This window comes from Pristiophorus japonicus, chromosome 21 (assembly GCF_044704955.1).
Source record: "Pristiophorus japonicus isolate sPriJap1 chromosome 21, sPriJap1.hap1, whole genome shotgun sequence".
Classification (NCBI taxonomy): domain Eukaryota; kingdom Metazoa; phylum Chordata; class Chondrichthyes; family Pristiophoridae; genus Pristiophorus; species Pristiophorus japonicus.
The window spans coordinates 8088478-8109571 of NC_091997.1; the positions used below are offsets into that span (position 1 = coordinate 8088478).

Below are 21094 nucleotides of genomic sequence, written 5' to 3' on the forward strand. Positions count from 1 at the left end.
TCTCGGCATTGATATGCGGTGCCTGCAAAGCCACATGTGTGCAGTCGATGGTGCCCTGCACCTTGGGTAAGCCTGATATCCTGGCAAAGCCACATGTGTTCTCCTCCTACTTCTCTCTGTTTAGAGAGAGGACAATGGAGTCACTTCTCATGGAGTACAGAGTCTCTGTGACCTCGCAGATGAAGCGATGGCCGGTGAATGCAAGATGTTTGCTATGTCGCCTGTTCCAGCCTAGAAGGATCCACTGGTGAAAAAATTCAGGACCACAGTCACCTTGAGGGCCACTGGCAGAACTGTTATCGCATGGCGCTCAGGCTGCAGGTCTGGTTCCAAGAGGTGACAGAGCTCTGTGACCACCTCCTTGGTGAAGCAGAGCCACTGAACGCACTGCTCCTGGCTTCGGTGCAGGTAGCAGGAAACTCCCTGAAGATCCAAGGTGGGTCATGCCTCCTGCTGAGAGCCCTCCTCCCTCTGAGCAACTTTCCTTTGCTGTCTCTGCTACATCTCCCTGTCCTGTTGCAGTGCGAGGGGGACTGTAACTAGAGCCCCCATGACTGGGAGCAAGTGGTGGACTCCAGGCCTTCCAGTAGCAGCCAACACCTTCCCAACGTCCAGCAGCACTCCCTGCACACTTTCACAACTTTATAAATATCTTCCAGCAAGTCAGTATTCATAACTCTGCAAGAGCCAGTACAAGAGAAAAAATCAACTTGCCTGCAAGATTGATGTTTCCCTTCAAATAGTGCTGATGGGGAGTCCCGTGTGCAGCTGTGTCTGTTTAGGAGAGGACGTTGATTGGAACGGCGACGTCGAAATTGGCCGGTCGTGCGTCAAATCAGCGGACTGACTTCATGATCTGCCTATTCTGCATCGTGCCCCGCCCGCGCTATCTCCCTCCCCAAGATGGCAAACAGCGCGGGCCATGCCGGAAGTGGGTAGAAATGAGGCTACCTTTTTAAAAAAATAAACCGGTCTTAACTACTGGCGCTGAAGTGCTGAATTTCGTGGCCAAAGTCGATTTTCTCATGTTCGACGAACACTGAGCACTTCACCACTAAGTGCATGTCGGATGACTTCTGTATTCGACAGATTGTATTCAAAAATTCTGGTTAGCTATTAAATATAAACTAGAGAGGACTGTGAAGTGTAATAGGATAGTGAACTATCCTTACATCTCTGCATCCTGAGTCTAACTCAGGGTTGCAGGGTTTTTCTTTCTCTGCCAGTTATAACATTCTTAAGTAAACCTCAACTTAGTTTCTGGTAGACATTCATTTACATAAAGTTGCCATAATTGGCATTAATTTTCAACCAAAGTCAAAGGTACAAGGATGACTCGCATATGAAATGGAAAGTCACACTGGAGCACTGTGTGGGTACTTTACTCTGCATTTAATCATGCTGTATATAGCTTGAAGCTCGATGGAAACATGGGGAGAAAATATTCCATTCCCAGAATGGGTATCGCCAACCTTGATCTCCAACCATAAAGAAACTTTGAAAAGTTGATCGTAAAAAAAAAATACAAACTGCAAAACGAAAAACAGCATGGAGGCGATAACTCGCCGGGTGGGAAGCACACGGGATTGGGTGCAGCGCTGGTTTTACACCCTGTCCGATTTTACCCTTCATTGAAACCAACTTTCCACCCGATGAGGATCCAACTTGTTTATTTTGTGTTTTGAGGTACTTGTGAAGGCCTGAGGACCAGTTGTTTATTGTTCCATTCTTTTTCAGTAACCTTCTTCGATGTAGCAACATTTTGGAGCTCCTCCAGCACCAAGCTGCTGCAATTTTAAGTTTTAACAAAATGCCACCTGGATGGCATAAACTTAAATTTCTGTTTACAGCATGAGACAGGCCAACCACCTCTCAACTGTAAGAGTTATTGACCAAGAATAGCAATGTTTATCAGAGCTTGCAAAATCAGTCTGCTTGGGAAAGGTACTGATCATAAGATAAACATCATTCTAACTTGAATTTAACATTTGCCTGTTAAAATATTCTCTCTCTCTTTCATGTTTAATATTTATTATTCTTTAATACTTTATATTATAAAGAATTCATATTTTAAATAATACATTATAAAACATTATTGACGTAAATGAAAAGTGAAGGTGCAGTTTAGGACAAACTGAATCATTCCATTGCATTTTTGTCTTTATCTCTCCTTTGTTTGAGTGAAACTTTTACATTCATCAAGGTGATTTATGTCAATACTGAGGAATTAATCACTTTCTGCTTTGCGTAGCTAGTACCAGTGCCAAAAGCACTTCGGTTAAGTATAACACAGATTAGGTTTGGAATATGCTTGGAACTCTGGCCCAAAAATGTGTCCTAACCTCTGTGAGTGTGTCATTTTCATTTTAGTTGTAACTACTTTGTGTGAAATTGTTCTTTTTTAGTGCTGAATTATAGACATATGAAGTTCTGCTACAATTATTATTAAAGAGGTGGCTTTCATCTGGCTGTGTTTGGGTGACAGTCAGGTCCCATACGTGGAAGAACTGTGCTCCAAACCCACTCTCTTGAAGCATTCTATGTTTTTTTTTCTATTGAGCAAGAAGACCTGTTCTAATCGGTGTTATACTTAACCCAAATGTTTTTGGCACTGGTACAAGCTACGCAAAGCAGAAAATGATTAATTCCTCAGTTTTGACATTCGTCACCTAGATGAGTGTAAAAGTTTCACTCAAACAAAGGAGAGATAAAGACAAAAATACAATGGAATGATTCTGTTTGTCCTAAACTGCAACCTTCACCTTTTCATTTACGTCAGTAATGTTTTGTAACTCTGAAAGTTTATTCAAAAATGCAGGAGACATGATGGCATTGGAGAATTGGAGGCACTATAGCAGGGAGCCTTAGGAAGCCATCTTGTGTCCACAAGGCAAGTTCCTGATGGGTCATGAGGAGAAACATCAATTCAAGCTTATGTCATTTTTCATCAGGAAGATGAAAAGGTCTTTTTGAAGGTCTGCTCAAAACTGGTTAAAGAACAGTATTTCCTGGAACACGCAAATGGGCTGTTGTCTCTTTTTTTCTTGGCTAGGTATGAGGTATAGTTTGGGGGAGGGGAGCAACCTAACAAACAGGAGCATTAAGAACGGGTTAAAGTATAATAGATATTTTTAGTTTAGAGTTGCCTTTAAATTCCATGAGAAAAATTCTTAACAATTCTTAATGCGTTGAACTACCAAGGTAAAATGAATAAAGAATCAGAGGCTGTTCATGGCTGTCAGAGCTGTGCAGTTAATTGGGGTATTGTTGCAAATAAGGGGACAGATCTTGAGGTACCATCATGAATGCATGTTGTGATTGAGCAAATAAATGGAACCATTTTATTTCATTTCACGATCTAAGTAATCCAACCAAATTACATTTAGATATTGCAGAAAAGATTTGGCAGCGATGTTTTCCAAGGCTGTTTATTACTTAAGATTATTTTCATAAGGAAACACATTGGCCCGGGTTTTGCGGTTGTAATGACCGTGTTCGCTATCCTTACCCTATGAAGCTGGCAGGAACGTTTGGCAGCTGCACATGGCGAAAATCCAGCAGTCAGCACAGAATCTGTGATTTGACGTGAACTTCCCCTTTTACGCTGTAATATCTGTTTAAAATCCCAGAAAAAGTTAAGCCCTGTTCAATAAGGTGTCACTGGATTTTTAATGGCGTACTAAGTTATAATCACTGCTGAACAACCTCTAGCCCTGAAAAAAATAATTTTATATCTGTGAAATGTCAAATTTTTCCATTATGATAATTCCATATTTTTTAATATAAAATTAAGTTTGTTTATGATATTTCAGCTTCTACCTTAATTCCATGTGTATGTCCCAATCTTTATTTCGCTCTCTATAATTCACATTTTATAAATTTTACAATCTCTGCATTTTATTTCCTGGTATTTTGTCTGAGAATTCTTCAATGTGATTGGCTGCTTAGCCTGCTTGATGACATCACTGTTACTGGATGCTGGAGAGCCCCTAGACTTAGCGCCAGAATCAAAGTAACATCGCTAGTCTTTGTGGGCAACTTTCTTTCCAGGTCGCGACTTTGCTGCTGATCCCAAAATCCGGGCCATAGTTGTGTGCTGTGTTGATCAGACACTAATGACTTTGTACACAGGAAATCATTAAAGTTTGCAAGTGACAGATGTGAAGAGGGGCCTTTGACTCTTAAATGATAAATTGGTTATTCTGAAGTGTCTTCTTTTCCCCAGACAAAGTACAAATACAACTGTTTCCATCAGGGGAGTGCAGATCAGCCTGGATCCAATCCGACATAGCCATAACTGATCCAATTAAAGCTTCTATTCAATCCACTCTTATGCCATGCCAAACTTTAGACATTCCTCGTACAATAGTTATTCCCTATTGTGATGTATTGACTCTACGGTGGCGTGTTGGAGAGTAGGTATTATTCATGAGCTTCATATTGTGATGGAGTCTGTGTATGTACGTGTTGCTTATGTAGGGTACAGGCAATTGAATGCATTTTATTACAAGTCCTTCACTTGAATAATTTGTTTGGGTACAGAAGGTGTGATACATTTTTCACTCCACTCAGTTAATGAAAGAAAGACTTGCATTTCTGTGGCGCCTTTCACAACCGCAGGATGTCCCACAGTGTTTTACAGCCAATGAGCCAATGTAGTCACTGTTGTAATGTGGGAAATGCATGATCAAAGGACGATATATAATAGCATTTTGTCTGATTGCCAAGCTTAAATCTTTATGACTAAGTTAAATATATTTTAGAATGGACAGCCAGAGAACAAACTGGATTAGGGGAAGTGATCCTGTTAGTGACGAGGCTACGTGCTGTGTATGATTTATTTTCCTGTAATATTTTGAGAGTTAAAATTGAAACTAACTAAGCAATATATTATATATATCCCACCAGCCCATAATTTCTAACTTTAATCCATTACTGTGATTTTCAAAACACCAGTCAAAATTATCTAGAAAAACAGGAAATCTGTTCACTTAAAAATATCGTGTGGTAATGATGCCTCTGCAATTATAGTAATTCAAACTAAAATTCAATTCATATTATAATAATTCGTGGAGTGGAGAATGAATTGCAACTTCTGTACCTGAACAAATTATTCAAATAAAGGATTTGTAACAAAAAATGTACCTCACATAAGCAATATAGCAACATCTACATATACCGACTCCATCACAGTATGAAGCTTGCGAGTAACTACCTACCCTCCAACACACCATCGCAGAGTCAATACATCTCAATAGGGAATGACTATTCTAACAGGAATGACTAAGGTTTGGCGTGGGCTGTGGATTGAATTGAGGAGATACTGGATCGACTGGCCTGTATTCACTGGAGTTTAGAAGGATGAGGGGATCTCATAGAAACATAAACAATTCTGACGGGACTGGACAGGTTAGATGCAGGAAGAATGTTCCCGATGTTAGGGAAGTCCAGAACCAGGGGTCACAGTCTAAGGATAAGGGGTAAGCCATATAGGACTGAGATGAGGAGAAACTTCTTCACGCAGAGAGTTGTTGATGCCAGTTCAATGGATATATTCAAGAGGGAGTTAGATATGGCCCTTACGGCTAAAGGGATCAAGGGGTATGGAGAGAAAGCAGGAAAGGGGTACTGAGGTGAATGATCAGCCATGATCTTAGTGAATGGTGGTGCAGGCTCGAAGGGCCGAATGGCCTACTCCTGCACCTATTCTCTATGTTTCTATGTAAATGTAATTTCATTTTACAATACACCTACTGGTGTAATGCAGGAAACTTCTCAGTGAAATTAATTGGATGAAATTATGAACATTTGAGTAGAATAATCATAACCAGACTAAAAGCTCCCATTGACATTGGTCGGGAGCTTGGGGCATGACTAGTTCTGATATTGTGTTGTTTTTAGACATGCTTAGCATCGCCATGCTCCCAGGTTAGGCTGTTGGTCCTGCATTTCTGGGTCCTACAGCCCTCACGCAGGTAGCATGTGGATTCATGTCAGCAACACATTTCCCCCACAGTGAGATCCTGAGATCAGCTGTACTGTCATTTAAAGATGAGGTACCAAATGGCGGTGAAGCACTAGTCCCACAGAGGGACAGTCAGCAAATGACTTAACCTGTGCCCCTCTCGCTCCTCTCGGTAATTGATGGCAAAGTCTGCCCTTCCGTTTGTCTGGGCAACGGTGTTTGGAATGATACCAAAATAAGAACCTACAGTGCTGAGGAGAAAGTCGAGATATCTCCACTAAAGCAGAGAAGACTAAAAGGTGATTTATTAGAGGTTTTCGTAGGGTGACTAGACAAAGGCTATTTCCTCTGGTTGGGGGGTAAATGACATGAGGTGATCAATTTAAAATTGTCAATAAGAAAGAGAAAAAAGAAAATGAGTTGTGCCTTTCACGACCACTGGATGTCTCAAAGCGCTTTACAGCCAATGAAGTACTTTTTGAAGTGTAGTCACTTGTAATGTGGGAAACGCGGCGGCCAAGGGAGAGGTTAGGAGAACTTTCTTTGTGAAGAGTTGTTGGAGCATGGAATGCTTTGCCATAGGGCACAGTTGAGGCAGAGATCTTTGTGTCTTTTTTTAAAAGAAGAGCAGGTAAGAGTTTGAAGCAGAAAAAGATACAGGGCTACATGGAGACAGCAGGGAATGGCATTAGTTTTGGATTGCTGTGGCACAGACATAATGGACCAAATGGCCGCCTCCTGTGTTGTAAACTTCTATGGTAAGTCTAAAACAAGAGAGCAAGAAAGATTTGACAGTACTTCAAGAAATTATAGTCATAACATTTACTGAAAAGAAATCAATTAACATAAAATTTAGACTGATTTGTTGGTAACTTAATTCCTATCTGCTAAATTTATCGTGTTCATATGTACATGTTCATTTCAATCTGATCATCTGTAGCTCTGATTATGGAATTGAAGGCTTATTTCAAATACAGCTCCACTGATGGGCTTACTTCATTCGTTTTTGAAAAGCTGGCAGTAATAACGTAACATCGTGCTTTAAACATACATTGCAATCCCACTTCAGCACCTACACCCAGCTGCTTCACCACCTCCAGCTGGTTGTTTATCTGTGATTATTTGAGCAGTCAGCTGGATTTCCCCCTTGTTGGCGGGTGATGGCCAAGTAGTTGAATCTCCGACCCATTTTACTGAGCCATTGGGCATGCAGCTTGGATTCTCCGCAAGATCCACACCACCAAGAGGAAAGCTGCCACTGCACGGGCAAATGGAGAGAGCATAAGAAATAGCAGCCATTTGGCCCCTCGAGCCTGCTCCGCCATTTAATAAGATGGCTGACCTGTTCATGGACTCAGCTCCACTTCCCTGCCGGCTCCTCATAACCCTTTATTCCCTTTATCGCTCAAAAATCTGTCCATTTAAAGGGGACAGCAGAGTCCTGAAGATCTGCCAGAGACTTGTATTTTGGGGGCTTGGACTGAGTCAAGGACCAAAAAGGACTATAGTTTAAAATAAGCCTTCCATTCCTACAGAGGATTAGCCTAAGGGCATCTGTAAATGTCGGATAGCCTTCTCTGCTCTAAGGTCATGGGGAGCCACATTTGATGGTGGATAAGGGTTCCACTCTAACAAAGCCTCACAGATATTCCGAGGAGGGGAGCCACCATATCCAGGTTCTGGCCTAATTAGCGGGCTCCTGTCAAATTTTTGCCTGGCTTCCAGCTGTAGTGTACCACATGGCCTGCAGATTTTCAGCGCCCAAATATTTCATATTAACCCATATAATACTCTACCATAAACATACTTTTAACAAAAATAATTGCAATTTTTTAAACTTTAACTGTAACAAATGATTATGTGCACGGGCATCACCTTAATTGGTCATGTGAGCATACGTGAACCACAGCAATTCTTGGCTGCCATCTTTAAAAATACCTCTGTGGGGATGGAGAATTAAATCCACATGGTCGTTTGGTGCAAATAGAAAATATTCCAGAGCTGAATTACTGAGACAGGATTAGGTTTGCAAAAATCTAATGCAAAGTTCAGTGCAGAAAGCTAAAATGTGTGAAATATAAAATGTGTGAAATATATTTGTAACACTCATTGTAGATTTGAATACTTTTATGTGACTGTACATAAAGCTGCAGTGTGTTCTATTTGGATTCAAGCGATCGTGATTTTATTCTTTATTCTATGCAGAGATTTCCCACATGTTGCCCGGTGGAGGGAGTTAGTGATAACATGCAAATTATAGAATATGTTTGGTTATATCTTGAAGCATGTTTTAGGTTATCATTCCAGGAGTGCAAACCACAATGTTTCCTAAATCATGAGACCAAAAAAGGGGCAATGTGGCGCACTTGCCGTGTTTGAACTGTATCTACCGCCGCGGCGGATGTAGAGGCCTCTTGCGCGAAATCCCGCTCTCGCTTTTTTTTATTTCCCGAGCAGCCCGGAAGTCGGTTATAACGGGGGCGGAAGTGCAGCGGAAAACGGAAATTCGCACACTGGAGGGGCAGAAGTTGGAGTGTCTGCCGCCGTCGGTCATCAGCGTAGCACGTAGCGCTGGTGACGTCATCACGCTGGTGCGTCACCATATCTCCTTCTCTCTCAAAGGGGAGAGCCGCTGCGAGCTCTGCGATTCTTTTAGTTGGGAAGGTTTCGGCCGGGCCAGTGGCCTGGCACCCGTGAAGGTGTGCCAGGCTGCCTGTTGGCGGCCTGGCTGAACCTGGGGCTATAATTGTTCGGCCGACCTGGCAGGCGGCGGCAGCAACACTTGCTCGGCGGAATTTCGTGTTCGGGGGGGGGGGGGGAAGCGGGAAGCGGAGCATCAGCTCTGTTGACGCACTTTGGACGGGTCGGCAGCATCGGGGCGGCTGTGGGGGGAGCGAGTCACTGCCAGGATGCCACAGGAGGGCAAGTTTCAAAATGGCGGCAATTCCACGAGAAATCGACGGCCGTTCCTCTCTGCAGCGCGGCCCCCGATTTCCGGCGGTTACCGGCCTTAAGGAAAGGGCATTTGGTAAGAAATCATGAGTTGCTATTTTTTTTTTCCTGACCTGACCCCTTGTTGGCCTTTGCTCCCGGACAGCAAGAGCATTCCGCGACCTTTGCTCCCGGACAGGAAGAGCATTCCGCGACCTTTGCTCCCGGACAGGAAGCGTATTCAGCCGTCACTAACCGATTGTTGACTTGAAGCTCTCCTGCTGCAGCTCAATTTTTAAAAAAGGGCTTCCAGTATTAGGAACCCAGTACTGTGGAATCATAGCACAACTCAGACCCATCATATTGCAGTATACATGAAGAGAAACTGGACTGGTTTCTCCTTCCTTGACACACACACACACACACACACACACACAGTATTGCAGTGCTACAAACGAGATGCCACAGATCAGATTTCTAGCCCCTTCCTCCCAAGGGTACTGGGATCCAGCTCTGTTACCCTCCGCTATATTACCCTTGTGGCAATTCTTTACAAGTGTTGACAGGAATCACTGCGAAGCCAATTCCTGTAAATATATGCTGCACACAACACACACCCCATCCCAATTGAAAGCTAAGTTTCCTCTGGCCAAGGGAACAAGGGCTGACTGCACCCCCTCCCCTTCCTCCCCAACAGCACTGCTCTTTTCCACTCTTTCACACCCGCTATCCCCACCTCACCCACCGCACCCTTAACTCCTCACAAGGTCGCTGGAACAAACCACTGGGGGGAGAGGGAAAGATCGATAGATTTTGACAGAGATTGATAGATTTTTGGGTATTAAGGAGATCGCATGGCTCCGGGTGGAGTGGAGTGTAAAATGTTGCGATACATGGGGTATCGCAGTTGTGTGGGGCGGACTGATTGGGCCGGATGCTCTTTACCTGTCCGCCATTGCTCATAGGTTTATATGTAACCTTCAGGGTTGCTGACCGAGGGCCGTGCGGCTCTTTGTCGGCCGGCGTGGACACGATAGGCCGAAATGGCCTCCTTCTGCGCTGTAGATTTCTATGTTTGATTTCTATGTTTCTATGATAAGAGAATTAAGAGACATGGGGATAGTGAATGGCGGCGCAGGCTCGAGGGGCCGAATGGCCCACTCCTGCTCTTATTTCTTATATTCTCATGTTCTTATGAAAAGGTTTGCTTGCAGGCACGGAGACCGGCAAGTCTTTCTTTCCGGCCCCTCTCTGCCCCCACCCCCACTTTCCAAGGCAACCTGGAATCCTTCCCAGAATAAACGCCGCCAGTCCCGTGCTGCTCACCAGAGTCGAGCAGCAGTTGGCTGCCACCTGAAAGAAGACCTAAACCCCAAGGCCAATGACATAGATGCTCTTCGCTGCCCGCTCCTGTAGACTGCTGCTCCTGGCGAAAACGGCAAACGACCTGGTCGCCGTGGCGATCCCCGCCACTGCTGAAGCTCCAATTCCAGCCGAGACTCTCGCCACAGCCGCATGGATTCCTTTCCACGTATTCTGTAACTTTGGTCCGCTCTCTCTGCTCGGACCTCTTCCTCCGGTTAGTTATTTTTAGTCGGCTCGCTTAGTCCTCCCCAGCAAAGAATAAAATATCCCGATCCCAGGACGAGACGGACAGGCTGATGCGAAGGGTCGTCAACATCCAAGCTCTGAACATGGCTCCAGGAGGCTGGCGATGAATGAAGGGAGACACGGTGCGGGCGAAATTGCCCTTTTTTTTTTATAGCCCCATTTGCCCCTCCGGGGATATCCGCCGCCGGTGCTCCCCTTGACCAGGTCGCCATCCTGCAGCCCAGCACTCTGTTTGGGTGCCAGGCTGTTGGCCCGGTCGGGGGTGTCCCTGGTAGCTCAGTGGCGGCTGCCAAAGGGACTGCAGAGCCAGCAGAGGCCCTCCCCTTTAATTGAAGGGGGGAGATGTTGAGAGTTATCAGTGCTACGCCGTGCTCATGTGGTAAGCGCGGCGCTGACTCGTATCGCCCCGCGGAGGCGCATAGCGCCCCGGGCATTTTTCACAGTTAAAGACCCGAATTCTGGGTCACTTACCGATATTTCGCGCCAGGCAATAAATGTTCTCACAATTTGAATTACATGCCCCGTTTTCGCCCCAGTGATTTTTCCCAATCGGTCTTCAGGTTTCAATAAAAGAAAATCTTACCGAGATAATTCTCAAGCCAGTGAACTTGCCCAAAGATAGTGTCCAACAAGGCGCGTGCTCAGTCTTTGTATCTGAGACCATTCCAATCGTTTCAACTACACGGGGTGGGGGCGCAAGGAAGACTTCTAATAGGAAAACCATCTCGTGGGAGACTACAAATGGGACAAACCAACTGACCGACCCCCTAGGGTGCCATGGACCCCCGGTCCAGAACCCATGTGTCCCAGCAGCAGCCAATCGCAGGAGGTGTGGCGATGATGAAGACAGCAGAAAAAAATTGTGAGTTTTCGCTGTTGAATCGTGAGTTGGAGTGAATTTTAATTAAAAATCATGTGTTTCACGCAATCCTGTCATTTACCACATTGTGTATGCAGTTTATTTGGTCTTGTAGAGTCCTAGTGCATTTGTGATCAGTTGCAGAATTGCCAGTGATTTTTTAATCTTCATTCTTATTACATATGGGAATTACCCTTGTTGATTCTCATCTTATCAGAAATTGTGAGGCAGGAGCAGTGAAATGATTCATTGCACTCATTAAAGGAGCCGTTATTTCCCTTAAAATCATGGTTTGCTTTGCTGGCAGGAACACACATCAAATCTGCATGAACATTTCACTAACTCTGACATCATTTTAAACATTCAAAGTGACAGCGTGGGACTGGGTATATACAGAAAAATAATAATTTTTTTCAAGAAAATACTCCACTGAATTATTGAATGCTTCTACATTTACTGTTCTATAAAATGGAGGTTTGAAGGATGCTGTAAATTTGCCTCATTCAGATCATTCCGTTGATAAGAAATAATACAGGCATTGTTAATCATTTAAACTACGCCTGAACCTAATGGCCCAGAAATCCTGGTCAACTGCTTCCCGCGGGCGATCGAGGGAAAAACTCCCGGTCCTGAGGCCTCCACTGACTGTGCGTCGGAGCGCGTGCACATCAGGACGTGCGCAGGGCTGGCGCTGCAGTCACACGGATCTGGGCAACCAATCAAGGTAAAGTATGTTCTCATTCTTAATAATGGGACCTCCGTAAGTTGGAATTCCCGTTAGTATAAATGAGAACCCCCCCCAATACACAAAACACTCATTTAAAAAAAAAAAGAAAAAATACACCTCATTTTTATTAATTTAAATTAGTTATTTATTTATTATAAAAAAACATATTTCCGATTTGTAAGTTTTTTAAAATTATGGTTTAAAATAAACTTACTGTAGTGCGGAGAGTTTTTAACAATAAAATGTTTTTATTATTTTATTTTAAAATGTTTTTGTGTATTTTAAAACTCTTATGCCTGTAAAAGTAGGCTATGCGCCTGCTTTTATCAGGCGCAAGAGTGTTCAGGACATTTGCTGGGCAAGATATGGGTAAATACCGCAATCTTGCCCATGCAAATGTCCTGGCTGCCGAGATAAGGAAGATCTGTCGAGCTCCAGCTTGATGGATCGGAAAAGCCGGTTTTGTCATGCCTTCCCGGATCCGTATACATCCGTACGAACCCGGGGAGGCCGGAATTTCTGGCCCATTATTATTATTATTAGTATCTTTGACAAATATATTGATGTCCAATTAAATATGTCTTTCCATCCTCCTTGGAATACCCATTATTTCTATACAAGCCATTTCCAAGCAATCACGTTGGCAAGAACATCACGTTCTGGCAGAGATGATGTGACTGAGAGTGATAGGAACTGATTGTAGCAATGTACAGACATGATGAGACAGCTTAGAAAGCATGAGGTCAGTGACAAAATGACTAATCTGTTTTACATCATCAGATCCAGCCCTTTGGAGGGTGAGGAGTGTGGGCAGAGGCAGAGGCCGAGATAGGTGAGCCTAGATCTAAAGAATAAGTGGTCCCAAAAGTACCTCAGATAAAATTGCCGTGAAATTTCCATCTCTTCAAAAGCAGACCATAGTAGAGATGTAGATCCCACTGGTGCCTTTGTAACCACCGGTTCAAGGACTCCCTCCAGTGTTTGTGCCAGGCTGTTGTGAAAGCTTCACTTTTTACAGTTTTGTGCTGACAGCAAGTGTATGTTTTGAGCAAACTGGTTTGCGTGAGTGTCAGAACCAAGGAACTTGTGAAGACCTTTTCAGTACCTCGTCACTTTGTTTGTGTTGGAACAAAGAAAGACTTCAAGCTCGAATGGTTTAAGATTTCCACATTTTGATAGACTTGGGTAGGGGGGGGGGGGATAATTGTATTCATCAGCTTATGTTTAAATAGTCATGTTGCAATGTATTGTATTTGTTTTAATCTGTAGTAGATTTGTGGAAAGAATTTATTATCCAATTGCGGAATCCACATGTTGGAGACCTCTCAAAAAATGAATCGTGCACACCTGGGCCTGTATCACATTGGCGCCAGACCTGTACAGAGTTTTAATCCCGTAGGTGAATGATTTGATTATATACGGAATTTTAAAAATGCCTTGTTTTAGTTGAGTGAGTACCCTTTCACAAGGGCTTAGGAAAACTGCTGACTTGCCTCCCCACCCCAGCATACAGCACGCTAACACTACTGGGGAGTGATAAATGCCAGCTCCATTTGTGCAGCTGAATTCAGAGGATCATTTGCAGAAGCCAGAAATGCACATGAAACCAAAAAAATAAATCTCTTTGCACGATCACTGCACATCCACCGTCTGACAGGAAATGCTAAAAGTCCAACCATCTGGTTTTCTTTTGCTCTTTATATTATCTCCATGTGGACATACTTTCTTAATAAATAATGTTTGTTATGAGTGGTGGGACAGCTGTGCTGTGCCACAGAATGACTGGTTGTGGGTTCACCCACGTGATCTTCCACATGTTCACTTATTGTCAAATTCAATTGAACCAGAACGCATTCTACGCACTGAGGGCATTTAACTCGCATGACAACAGGGAACTGTATCGCGTGCAAATAACGGAGATAAAAACAGCCGTAAGATTAGCCAAGCAATCTCTGGAAAATACGATGGTGCTTGATTGTGGCAGTAATAGCAAAATCTTTTTCAGCTACGCCAGAGGACTATTGAGGACCATATAGGGCCACAGAAGAATGCTGCAGGGCAGTTACAAACTGATTCTCAGGTTATGGCAGAGCTGCTAAATGGTTATTTTGCATCAGTCTATACTCCTGTAGATGATCCAGCTGAGGGGTGCTCAGCATTGAATACTATTATTAATATTAAAATAGATAGTAAAGCCATCTTGGATAGATCAGGAAAGCTCAAAGTTGATAAGGCTCCAGGTTCGGAACATATCCATCCGAGGGTGATCAAAGGGTTGGGACAGGTGCTCTGTGAGCTCCTTGCCCGTATCTTCAATTAGAGTCAGGGATAGTTCCCTTAGACTGGAAGCTAGTTCAAGTAGTTCCTATTTTCAAAAAAGGTGACAAATCGGAGCCAGGGAACTACAGGCCTATCAGCCTGACATCCATTATTGGGAAGATGCGTGAAGGGATTGTAAGAGATGCCCTTTAGGATCACTGGGAAAAGGAAGGGACCATTAGAAATTCGCAACACAGCTTCTGAAAAACATAGGTCATGCCTAACGAATTTGATAGAGTTTTTTCAGGAAGTCACCGAGGGTGGTGGATGAGGAATGAGGGAAATCCGGTAGACATGTTCTGCCTGGACTTTCAGAAAGCCTTTGATAAGGTACCTCACACTAGGTTATTTCACAGGATGGAATATTGTGGTATCAGTAGGAATTTGAAACAATGGATTAAGAATTCGATCCAATCCCGCAGCCAAAAAGTTGTAGATAACAGATGCAGTTCAGCTTGGAGACACGTTCGTGGTGTTCCCCCAGGGATAGGTCCTAGGCCCACTACTTTTCATGGTCTTCATGACCTAACCAGTGGTGCTGGGAGTATGCTAAGTAAGTTTGAAGATGATGCTAAATTCTATGCAAGAGGCAAGGTAGAGGAGTGCAACCAAACCACTCCCCCCGCAAAATAGATGTGCTTGGAGAGTGGGCCACACATTGGCAAATTACATTTAACTTGCATGTTGGTTGGGACAAAACAGAATACACATACCCTTTACAGGGAACAATATTGAAAGAGCTTGAGAGAAAAAAAAGATCTTGGTGTTATTGTACACAGATCACTGAAGATTTACGACCAATGCAGAGAAACTGTAGTTAAAGCTAACAAGGTATTGTGTTGTATTAATAGAACCATTCAGTATAAATCAAAAGACACCATTTTGACACTCACAGGTCATTGGTCGGACTTAATTTAGAGGACTCTGCCCAGTTTTGGTCGCCTCACATGGTGGGTGATATAGTGACCTTGGGAAAGGTCCAAAGGAGAGCTACAAGAATGATTCCTATCTTAAAGAACCTCAGCTACTCCGATAGGCTTAAGGTCTGTTTACTTTAGAGCAGTATGGTCATAGAGGTGACCTAATAATCTATAAAATAATTAAAAGGCTGAATAGTGTCCCTATTGATCGATTATTCCAGTTTAACTGACTGGGGAGGACATGGGGACCTGTGTTCAAGCTATGTATGAGTGGGAATAGACTGGATATTAGGCAGTTCTTCTTTCCCAGAGAATTGTGAGCCTCTGGAATACATTGGCAGCTGGTGTGGTGGGTGCTGACTCTGTGCGCCTCCAAGAGGGAGCTGGACCGGTTCCTGACTGGGGCACAGATTGCATCATATAGAAACCACATGGCTTTATAGAAAACATTGGTCAATGTGATTTCTTGGACTGAATTTGATCACCTGAGGGGGTCAGAGAGGAATTTTCCAGAGTATTTTTCTCTTATTTTATCCTCCCAATTAAATATTGTGAAGACCGAAGCCATTGTTTTCGGTCCCCGCCACAACATCCGCTCCCTAGCCACTGACTCCATCCCTCTCTCCAAATTCTGTCTGAAGCTGAACCACACTGTTCACAACCTCAGTGTCCTATTTGACCCTGAAATGAGCTTCTGACCGCATATCTGCAGCATAACTAAGACTGCCTATTTCCACCTCCATATTATCACCTGCCCCGCCCTTGCCTCCGTCCATTCGCTACTGAAACCCTCATCCATGCCTTTGTTTTTTCTAGACTTGACTATTCCAAAGCACTCCTGGATGGCCTATCACATTCTACCGTGTTTAGCCATGATGGTCAGGCCATCATGGTGTATGGCAGGCTTGGTAGACCAGCTGGCCTTTTTCTGCCCATAAGTGCTGTATGTTCGTATGTTCTCAGCTATGCCATTGTGGGAGTCACTGATCAGAAGCCTCTCCCCACAGTGAAGTAATGACATTGGAGGGGAATATATCCCTGGGTGAGTCCTCCACATATTTTAGCAGCAGATTCCAGACCAGCATTGGTGGAAGTTGAAGAGCAGGTCATCTTTCTGCCACCCCAACAAAAGATGGTGCATGGAGATCAAGAAGGCATAGGAAGAAAAATAGCTTCAAAAGAGAGTCTCCCCCTTAATATAAATGTTTAAAGAATTCTAAATAAACTACTCATGGTATGTTTTGTAATTATCAAGTAGTGCTTCACAGTTAAGTGTCGAAGGTATTTGAGGTGTTGCACTTGCACATTGAGGGCAGTAATTGCTGATGTTAAATGGATGCTAAATGTGTTCCTAGCATTCCGGTTGCATTATTTCACTGTTATGATTAACTCCATTAAAGTATTTGGATTTGGAATCAGCGCATCACTCCATATAGTGAGGTTGAGGATAGTAATTTCTATCATAGATTTTTATTTAAGCTAAAAGTTGACCGTGGTTTTTTACTCACATGCTCATTCATTTTTACAGACTCGCAAATTATCAAAGGCAGAGAGGCAGAGATTCAGTGAGGAGGTGGAGATGCTGAAAGGATTACAACATCCCAACATTGTGCGTTTCTATGATTCCTTTAAATCTTCAGTGAAAGGGCACAAATGTATTGTGCTGGTGACGGAGCTGATGACATCGGGAACACTCAAAACGTAAGTAGTGAGCTCACAGCACTTGCTGACTGATTTTCTTCATAGACTCCGTATGGTGACTGGAGTGATGAGCAAGAAGGAATGTGTGTGCTGAAAGAGAGAAGACACATGACAGCTGATAATTTTGTTAAAGTTGCAGATACATTTCGAAAGAAATTCCAATACTGTGGTTTTGGAAACTATTTGATCCCTCCCCCAATTTTCTCCCCTTAAATCTCCCCCCCCCCCTCCCCCCATTTCTTCTGAAGAGTCCTTGAGATTGCACAAGCCTCTGAACCTTTGCCCAAGTAACTATTCTTTGTGAGAGTCTGGACAGCGAACATTCTTGGATATTAAGGGACATGGGGATACTGCGAGAAGGTGGAGTTGAGGTGTAAGATCAGCCATAATTTTATTGAATGGCGGAGCAGGCTCGAAGGGCTAAATGGCCTACTCCTACTCCTATATCTTATGTTCTAATCACTGGGCTATTCAACTGCAGTGAGCATTACAGACAGGCATAATCTCGTGTGAATCAGCGGTTGGATCAAGTTTTTGTCCCACAGCTGGGGTTGCTCAGACCAATTATTGCACACTGCTGCCACCAGAGACTTTCTAACTCAACATACACCAAGGATTGAACCTCCCTCTTCAGTATTACAGTGCTTCATGATGTGGATGGATGTTGATTTGCTGAATTTCTTCCCCACTTACCCACTCAGTCAACAGAAGCACACATCTGTTTTCTGTAAATTGAAGCCAATGGAAATAAAAATCACAAGAGATGTAAAACGGGGCTGCCGACTCACTGTCACCCGTTTTACACCAATGCACAAAGCCAAGATCTATCCCTCTACGTACAAGCACAAAATACAATTAAAACACAAGACAAAAGTTACTGTTGTAAATGGGATGAAAATAAGAATAAGATAACTATTTATTGTAGTAGTGTTCATGTTGTGGAGTATTTTTAATACAGTTTTTACTTTTCTTTATAATTTTGCTGCCCTGCCCTATAATCCCTTGACAGTTACATACAAACAATGATAGACAGGTAAAGACCCTCTGGTCCACCCAGCCTGTCCCACACAATTGCAATACCTTGTGTATCACAATATATACTTTCCACCCCACCCGAAACCGTGTGATCGCCTGGGAGAGGCAAAAAGACCCAAGCCAATTAGGGGAAAAATAAATCTGTGAAATTTCTCTTCGACCCATCTAGGCGATCAAAACTAGTCCAAGAGATCACTCTGGCCCTGACTTCCCTGCAGTACCTACCTTCTGTAAGAGGTGATCCCCACCCCAGCCAGAAACAGGTCCAGCTTTTGCCTGAAGGAATTCAGCGAATCAACATCCATCGCCGAGATGGCTGCCTGTTCCAGAGATCCACTGGGAATAGAACTACTTCCTCACAACTGACCTAGATCTGGCCTTATTCAACTTAAATTTGTGACCCTGGTCCTCCCTAACCTATTTAATTGGAACAAACTGTCAACTGGAACACAATCTATTGCCTTCATTATCTTATAAACCTCTATCAGATCTCCCTTAAGTCTAGGCTTCTCTAAAGTGTGGAGTCCCAACTCTTTTAGCCTATCTTGATAACTAAGATGCTTTAGACTGGGAATTGGTTTAGTGCCCTCCTCTGCACCCATTCCAAAGCCTCAATATCCCCCATCATGTGAGGAGACTAAAACTGGACACAGTATTCCAAGTGAGACCTGACCAAAGTCTTGTACAAGGACAAAATAGTCTGCCTCGTCTTGTACTGAGTTGTCCTATGGATACACCCCAACACACTTTCTCTAGTTATATGGGATGAAAGAATGACTACATTTGGTGGGATTTGCAGGGTGTAATGTACCACAACATTGAACAAGCTGACACTGTGATAACCATAGAAATTGCAAAGTAAACATTAGCTGCTACAGTTGGAATATTATTTTACTGCTTTTCTTTCAGGTATCTAAAACGGTTCAAAGCAATGAAAAATAAGGTTCTGCAGAGGTGGAGCAGACAGATTCTGAGAGGTCTACAGTTTCTTCATACACGGTCCCCTCCTATCATTCACCGTGACCTGAAATGTGATAATATCTTCATCACAGGGCCAACCGGCTCGGTAAAGATTGGTGACCTTGGTCTTGCAACACTAAAAAGTGCATCATTTGCAAAAAGTGTAATAGGTAAACACAAGTTAAGATCTTTTATACCTTTATTAATTAGATTATCATGGCGGAAATTAGTTCTAGGCAGTCTGATCCCACGTCCAGTGGATCCAAAGTACTACATTTCCCTCCAATATGAGCTGAATTGGCAATGATTTGGTAATCTCGTTCAGAAACACTACCTGGCTAGTGAATGCGAGAAATGTGATATGAAGATATTAGTCATGCAGTAAAAGAAGCCCATTTAAGTTTGAGATTGAGGTACATTGTCAGCATTTCATCGAACCTACGACGTAACTGAGAAAGGAACTCCTGGATGCCGTCAGTTGAGGGTAAATAAATTGCATCTGCTGCAAGTTTTCCTCCGCAACTAACTAAGGGAGTTGAATGGAAATTTCAGAGCTCTCCCTCGTACAATTAAAATTGGTATCCTACCTGTTCAAAGAGCATTTCAACCTCTCGGCAGCCCTTGTCTACTCTGACGGGAGCGACATGAAAGAAGCGACAGAGAAAAATGAAGTGACAGGGAAACCGATGTAGAGCCACAAAATGGAGTCTGCAGGCAAGTGATGAACAGCCCAGCACCTGACCCTTTGTTTAATGGTTGCCGAAGTGGTGTGGGTGCTGCATGAGGTAGTTGTGAAAATAGTGACCCGGTTTGTCACCCCAGGATACCATCCTTAATTGGTCAACATTGCAGTGCGTCTGAAAGGAGGTGGAGACAAATTTGAGGCTGCGGCTGGCTGTTGCTGTTGGCTGTGGCAGCCCGATGGTGCATGTTAGCTGCAGGTGTCCTTGCAGCAGATACAGGGCCCAGAAGAGGCGAGGGCCCAGGGGCAGCACGGGCCAGCCCACACTGCGATATGCGCGCGCACTAGGTCCGTGCAGCAGAGCTGGTCGCCAGTCGTCCTGGTTAATCCTTGCCACTGGACCAAGACCTCGCTCTGTCAAGCCCGTGTAGTGGCTGGTGTGCAACGGCCACCACACGTTTAAAAAAAATCCACACACAGGCATCTTCCAGCCTTCAACATGTAGTTTGGGACCTGGAATATTCGGTCCTTCATTGAAACACCTGTGAACTCTTCCCTTTTTGGCGTGGAAGCAAGTCATCCTCGATACGAGGGACCACCTGCGACGATGGCGATGCAGCAGATAGAACAAATCTTCATCTGGCCTTGTGCTTACCTGGAGCCTCAGGAACTGCTTTCTCACAGTCATTGCCAGGGCTTGCACAACTGATTGATCATCGTTACAGGTTCAGCCAAACACAGCAAGACGGTAAGTTAAACCCATTCCTGTCATCGGGTCGACAATCGAGACCTTCCTTTGGAATTGGAGCCTTCACTAATTATCTGTGCATGCTTGTCTGTAGATCCAGGTATAAAGCTACTGGCAGGTGGCTATAGAATACCTCTGCTGCAACCTAACTTACCTTGTATCCCTCCATTGGTGCTTCTCTTTTTATGTCTCTCCAATAAACACAAGTATTTGGGATTCCCAAGAGGAAAGCCATTGCACTATTATTGTCAGTGTGGTGATTGTTAAGGAATAGCTATTTTTTTGCCAGTGTCTTGTGACCATCTAAATCAGAATGTCAGAAAAATCAAGAAAACAGGTTTAAAAATAGCCTGAAAATGCTCATCGCAATAATCAAACAGGGCTTTGCAAACCCAGTTTCTCATATATCTGTGTCGAGCAAGGTTGGATGCCCATTTTCAATGGGCAGGAACATGGACCAATGGGGACGATCGCCATCTCCATCTAAGTAGCATAATGGGGCCTGATTTCAATATTATGATTAGGTGCCTGCCTGTTTCTTGCACTCGCGTAACATTGAACTAGAAAAAAAATCCACGCACGCAGGATTCAAAATAAAATAAATGAGTTGACGGCACAAATCATTACAAATGGGTA

General features: G+C 43.7%; 1 protein-coding gene across 4 annotated transcripts in view; it reads left to right on the forward strand.

Moving 5' to 3' along the window:
• Positions 1–21094, forward strand: part of wnk4a (WNK lysine deficient protein kinase 4a) — a 98882-nt gene that overhangs the window by 17473 nt on the left and 60315 nt on the right. For all 4 annotated transcript variants that reach the window (XM_070864331.1, XM_070864334.1, XM_070864332.1 and 1 more), the window contains exons 2-3: positions 16861–17033; positions 18978–19198. In XM_070864331.1, the coding sequence (XP_070720432.1) occupies positions 16861–17033; positions 18978–19198 (394 nt within the window). The remainder of the gene's footprint in view (positions 1–16860; positions 17034–18977; positions 19199–21094) is intronic.